At 66.2% G+C, this 6,454-nt stretch overlaps 1 protein-coding gene across 1 annotated transcript; it reads right to left on the reverse strand.

Moving 5' to 3' along the window:
• Positions 1–2,735: 2,735 nt before the first annotated feature.
• On the reverse strand, positions 2,736–6,231 carry LOC120860784 (epididymal-specific lipocalin-12-like; the record flags this gene model as incomplete). Its single annotated transcript, XM_040236499.1, has 6 exons — positions 6,079–6,231; positions 5,281–5,473; positions 4,474–4,657; positions 3,145–3,232; positions 2,947–3,061; positions 2,736–2,837 (listed from the first exon to the last, which is right to left on the reverse strand). Coding segments are annotated over exons 1-6 (835 nt in total), but the record flags the coding sequence as incomplete, so codon positions are not given.
• Between the last annotated feature and the right edge of the window lie 223 nt (positions 6,232–6,454).

Genomic DNA, 6,454 nt, shown 5'->3' on the forward strand with positions numbered 1-6,454 from the left:
GCTGCAGTCCATGGGGTCGCAAACAGTCGGACACAACTGAGCGACTTCCCTTTCATGCACTGGAGAAGGAAATGGCAACCCACTCCAGTGTTCTTGCCTGGAGAATCCCAGGGACGGCGGAGCCTGGTGGGCTGCCGTCTATGGCGTCTCCCAGAGTCGGACACGACTGGAGTGACTTATTTTATTTTATTTTTTTTCTGTCTTCCCACGGAGATCAGCGGGGCAGCCGCAGGCCAGATCACATCCTTCCAGTATCCGTCTCTGCCCAGCCCCGGCTCAGTCCCCTCAGGACCAGAGCACCTATCCACCCCCGACCCTCGCAGCGCTTCCAGCCCAGCTGACAGAGAACGTCAGGCCCACCCCACTGACCAGACAGGAGGCGTGCGGGTGGCCAGAGGTCTGGTGACTCTGCCAAGGGGTCGGGCAGCATCCTTGAACCTCAGTTTCCCCATCTGTGCAGAGGCACCAAGGAGCGTGCCCCGCCCCTCGCAGGGCTGTGCAGGGTTAAGAAGAAGGCTGGGGGCCGAGCGGGGTCCCTCCTCCCTGCCTGCACCTGGAGTCCGGACCCCACCCAGCTGCTGTCCCCTGCCTGGCCCACGCCCCAGGCCGTCGAGGGCTTAGACCTGCCTCTAAGGATGGCCCCTGTCCACGGAGAACACCATAGGTCAGCAGGGGAAGGTCAGAGGAAGGAACACAGCGGGGCAGAGAGAGACCACGGCGGAGGGTCCACCCTGTGAACCACGACCCGATAGCCAGTCCACAGAGGAGAGGCCCATCCTCACTCAGGAAGGAAGGAGGCACCCACAACCACAAGCCCTCGGTCAGAAACACAGCCGCCCTCACGCCCACCTTTTCCACTCGCCCTCCCACCAGCCACCCACCTGCACACCTTGAGCCCCCCCCTCACCCCCCTCCCTCCATCCGTCCATCGCTCAGGGCCCGCCCCCTGCCCCCAGCGGGCAGGTCTTCACCGCCTCCTCTGGGGCCGCTGCCATTCGGGGTCTGGGACACAGCGGCGGGCAGAGCAGGCTTGTGCCTGGACAGCCTGAGCTGTTGGAGAGTCAGATGCACAGAGGGATATTAAACCGTGACCACAGAAGGCCGTCACACGCTGTGCCCCTGGGGTCTATTACGGGGTCGATCTGGGTCATCAAGGAGGGCTTCCGTCCCAGAACCCGCCTGGTTTCTGCGACACCCTGCTCGGTGGACATGTCTGTGGGACCAGGCTCCACCGCCCAGGGATGCTAAAAGGGTTGCTTTCAGAGGAGTTTTAAACCAGCCCCACGCGGAGTTCTCCTGAGGGTAGATGCATGCGCCTGGAGGCCAAGGTCAGGCACAGCAGGGGTCTCTCTGGATGCCTGTTACCCTCTCCTGGGGCCAGTTACACCCAGTTCCACTACACCTCCCCGGCAGGTAGATCCGGGGGGTACACCAGGAGGAGACTCAGGAAGGGGCAGTGCCCTGGTGCTCAGACTGGGGTTGGTGTCCTGGCTGGCAGGTCTCTGCCTTGCAGTGTCCCTGTCCCCACACCCTCAGTGGCAGGAGGCCCAGCTCCCCTTCCCCAGCCTGGGGCCTCTGTCCCGGTCCTCCAGGCCTTCTGGGGGCAGAGAGGGGCCTTTGAGGTCCCCCAGCAAGGAACTGGATGAGGGGCCTTGTCCTGGGAACCAGCCAGTACCGCCCACAAGGACATACAGACACACTCACGCCCTCGTGTGCACGCCCCTGGTGGGCAGGGGCTGGGCACAGTGCTCCGAAGGCAGCCCCCACCCGGGTGCCTCCCCACCTGCCCCAAGGTCACGGTCGCTCACACTCCTAGGTCCCAGCACAGCTCATTTATTTCATGCAGAGAGTGGAGGCAGGGACAGCGGGGCAGTAAGGCTGGATTTGGCGGGGGGTGAGTTGACTTCATCTTTCAGCAGTTCTCAGGTCGGACTGACCAGTCTGGTGGAGAGACAGAGCCTCAGGATGGAGGCCAGAGGGGACGAGGGCAAAGCCAGGAGGGAAACTGAGACAGACACAGACGCAGGCACACACGCACACACTGACACGTGTGAACACACGTGCCCACGCACACACACTGACACACTTGCATGTGTGCGCACACGCACACACGTGTGCACAGTCGCTTTCAGGAGGGAAAGGGGGAGAGGCAGGTGGGATGGAGGGGGCAGGCTGGGGTGGGGACCAAGGCACCTCGAGGGGCTGCCCTGCCGCCGGCCTGACCTCTTGGGGGGAAGTGCCCGTGGGGCCAGACTCACCGCAGACCCCGGTGGCCAGGCATGGTGGGTGTGCGGTGGGCGTGCACATGCTTGTGAGTGTGTACCCGAGGGCATCCTCCCTGTGCCCGTGTGTGTGCATGCATGCGTAAGTGGTATATGTTCAAGCATGTGGCTATCACGTGTAAGGGCAGAGGCAGGAAACTCAGGGGAGGACCCAGGTGGGAGGGGGTGACCTGGGGGAGGGGTGACCTGGGGGTGGGGACCCGGGTGGGGAGGGGGTAACTCGGGTGGGGAGGGGGTGACCCGGGTGGGAGGGGTGACCCGGGGGAAGGGAGACCCTGGGGGAGGGGTGGCCCCGGGGGAGGGGACCCAGGTGGGGAGGAGACGGAGGAGCAGTGAGACGCCAGCACACACTCGGGGGGAAGCTTGGCGCAGCTGGCACCCTACACTTGGGCCCCAAGCGTGGGCCGGGCTCCCACAGGGGCCACAGGGCTCCGAGGCCCCGGGCAGACCCACTTGTCAGGTCCGGAAAGATGATGTTGTCGTCCGAGAGGCCCTGAGCTCGGACCAGGCAGACGAACTTGTCCAGCAACTGAGTCTGAATGGCCCATATTCTGCCTGGGGGCCGAGGAGCACGGCCTGGCTTCAGCCACGGGGTGGGGGAGCATAGACTGGCCTCCCCGCCCCCCACCCACCCTGACCGACCGCGCTGGGGCGAGGGGCTCACACAGCAAGCTGACCCTGAGGATCCACCGCAGGTCCGACTGCTTCCTGGAGAGCAGGAGGGCAAAGGATGCGTAGTCCGTGTCATACACGTGGATCTCCTCGGGGTCCGCCCCGGGCTCTGGGGGTGCAGCCTCGTCAGGCTTCCCCGCCAGCGCCCAGAGGCTGCCCCCTCCTCCCCCCGCCCGACCCCCTCCGCCGCTCCCTCACCTCCACGGTGATCCACCGAGAACACCCCAGGCTGGGACTGAGAAATAAGCTCGTAGGACCAGGTGATACAGCGCTGGCCCCTGGGGAGGGGGACAGGCAGGAAGAAGGTTCTAGAACCTGGCCGGGCCTTTCCCAGGGGCTGCCCCCAGGTGGACCCACCGGGAGGGCCCACTCACGAGCCCCATGCAGACCTGGGGCTTTGCCCCGTGGAGGGGGACCTCAGCCCTGGGAGCTCTGACGCCATGTGGCCCACCCATCTGTGGCCTCCGTCTGGTCCACCCGCTGACCATTCCTTGGCCTGGAATCAGACCCGAAATGCACCCAAGGCACATGCTTGAGGGACAGTGTTTCTGGGCCGTGACGTCCCTGGGAGAGCCCTGCGTGGGCCCGGGACTTGAGCCGGGAGGCAGGACCTGGTGCCCTGACCCTGCCAGGCGAACGCACTCGACTGATAGCAACAGCGGAGGCTTCTGGAGGTGGCATCTGCACTGGGTCCCAGCCCCCGGAGGAATTGGGAGCGGGTAAGGATTTGGAGACTCCCCGCTGGGGTCTGGCGTGGCTGAGCCTGCACAGAGCTGGGGCAGGGGGCTGCTGTGTGCCCCACGGCTGGCCTCTGAGCTTCCTGTCTCATGCCGGGATCCAGGAGCCCCAAGCAAAAGAGACCTCTGGGTGGGTGGGTGAGGAAGGCCACAGGACCTGCTGAAGGAGCTGCCCGGGGAAGGAAGCTCTTGTGGCTTCCCCATCTCCAGGGGGGCTGTGCACCCCCAGGGGGCCCCAGGGCTGTCCATCACGCCTCCCCGCTTCTCCCCAGCCAGTCATCCCAGCTGGTACACCACAGCGCCCATCGCCCTGGACAACACAGCAACAGGTCCAGGGGAATGCAGGACTCAAGAAGAGCCGATCAGACACCATGGCCAGGCCGGCCTGGATGTTTCTTCTGTTCTGGAATTTTGATCCTGAGGAGGACGTCACTGTAATCCACCATCTTATCCCTGTGAGGGGAGAACCTGCCTGAATGGAAGTCTAGGGCAGGCAGAGCTGAGAGGAGAGGGAGGGGGGTGAGGAGCCTCTGATCACAGCGTCTGAGATCCTGGATCCCGTGGAACCTGGCATCCACCAGCCCTGGGCTCTCCTGAGTCTGTGATCTAGTCCGTGCCTCCCCTCTTTTGAAGACGGCCCTCCAGACCCGGGTGAGGCTGTTAGCAGCTCATGCTGGACATCAAGTTAGGAGGAAGGCCCTGGAGAGTGCGGCCGGAGCCCTCGGTGGAGCTGCCGCGGAGGCATTGGCTTCTGAGGGTTTGGGCCCCAGCCCCTCACTCACCGGAACATGGCGTATGCCACTTCAAAGTGGTTGTTTTTATTTAGCGTGAACGTCGCCGTGAAAGGGCTCAGCAGGGACCTGTCTGCTACCGTGTGGGTGTTGCCCGCCAGGCCGAGGACAAACCACTCCCCCTGGAACTGCAAGGGGCTGGGGGTAGGCAGGGGCCGGGCGGCCAGGACCCCTGCTGCACTCAGCAACGGGCCCTGAAGGGACTGTGACGCTGGCCCGGGGGCCTCTCTGTGCAGAGGGACTGAGACGTTCCCCCCCAACTCCGCAGGGAGAGGTGGGGACTACGGGGGAGTCTAGCGTTCTCTGCTGCTGGAGGCCAGGGGTCTCCAGGGCAGGGGTGCCCAGAGAGCTGGCCTGGCTGACTCCCCGCACCCAGGCCTGGCGGGCACCTCCCATCCCTCCCCAGCCCTGACCTTGCTGTCCTCGAAACTGTGCAGAACGGAGCTGGGGGCTGCCTGGGTTTGTGGGTTCTGGCCCTGGAGGGCTCTCGGTAGGTAGGGAAGCACCCACAGGGCCAACCACGGGCCCATCCCAGCAGGGACGGGACGCGCCGCTGGTGCTGGTGACCCCAGGCTCGCCCACCGCTTTATCGGCTGGCTGGGCGGGCGCCCCTCCCTAAGGGTGTGACCCCGTGATGTCCTCCTCAGGACCAGGCTGGGGGTGGGCTCCCGGGCCCAATCAGGCCCTGCCCACCAGAGATGGGGGCATCCGGGTCACAGCCTGGACAGCGTGGGAAGCCAGTGGGGCAGGTGGGGTGCCCACTGGATCCAACCCTTCCAGGGAGGCCCCCGAGCCAGCCTCCCGGGTTCGGCCGCCCCTTGCCCCCTCCGGGCGCCTCCAAGCAGAAGACAGAATGCTCTGTTCCAGGCGGGAGCCCGGGGGTCAGGGTCAAGGCCAGGGTGTTCTCACTCTGGAACAGGCGGGGCAGCCAGCCCGCAGGCGGCTCCACAGCCCTGAGACCGAAGTGGGGCCAGAACAGGGCTGGGGGGACCTGAGCCAAAGTGGGGCCAGAACAGGGCTGGGGGGACCTGAGTCACCGCCCAGGAGGCGGGCAGGGGAGGAGGGGGCAGGGAGGGCCGGCGGCGGGGGCGGGGAGGGGTGTGGGCGGCCCCACACGCTGGTCCTGGGGGCTGGAGGGCAGCTGTGGAGGGCGTGGGTGGCCTCAGACATCCCTGGGGGAGGACAGAGCCGGGCACTGGGTGCTGGGCTCCGTCAGACATGGGAAGGACCTGTACTCGACCCCCGAGCTCGCCCTGGGCCACCTCCGCCCACCCTTGGCCTCCGGGCCTGAGGCTTCAGGCCTTGGCTCAGTCCCAGGCTGCCTGCTCTCCTCTGGGAAGGGCCTGGCCCTGGTTGGGTCCTTCCTCCCAGCTAGATGGGGTGGGGCGGGGGACCTGGGGGCCCTGCCTTGACCTCCCTGGGCCTGGCTGGTTAGCACAGGTCTTCTGCTCAGGGACTCTGGCCTCAGTGACCTGGTGGTTAACCTCCCGAAGGACCCATCACGCTCCGCCTAAGCTGGGGGGCAGCCCCAGCCCCTCTGAAAGCTCCTGTCCTACTCCCGACCCCACCTGATCCTAAAACCGGCCAAGGCAGCACCTGGCCTCTTGGGCTGTGGGCACTCTGCTGCGCCAGGCCTGGTCCTCCTGCTACCACCGCCCGGCCAACACAGCTCTCCGGGGAGACGGGGGGGGCGGCGGCCAGCAGCGTGTCAGAATGGGACAGCCCGCCCCCCAAGTGCTGTGTGACCATCGGGCCTTCCGTGGTCAGCTCCTGCAGTGGCGGAGGCTAGGCGGGGCCTCCAGCCCCACCCAGGCCTGAGTGGAGCCCCAGGCCCAGGGCTCCCACCGTCCCCCTGGCCCTGTCCCCCTACCACAGGCTCTGTCCCCACTGCAGGCCCTGTCCCCCCACTGCAGGCCCTGCCTGCCCCCGCCAGGTCCTGTACCCCCTCCAGGCCCTGCCTGCCCCCCCCCCA

This window comes from Oryx dammah, unplaced genomic scaffold, assembly GCF_014754425.2.
Source record: "Oryx dammah isolate SB20612 unplaced genomic scaffold, SCBI_Odam_1.1 HiC_scaffold_11200, whole genome shotgun sequence".
Taxonomy (NCBI): domain Eukaryota; kingdom Metazoa; phylum Chordata; class Mammalia; order Artiodactyla; family Bovidae; genus Oryx; species Oryx dammah.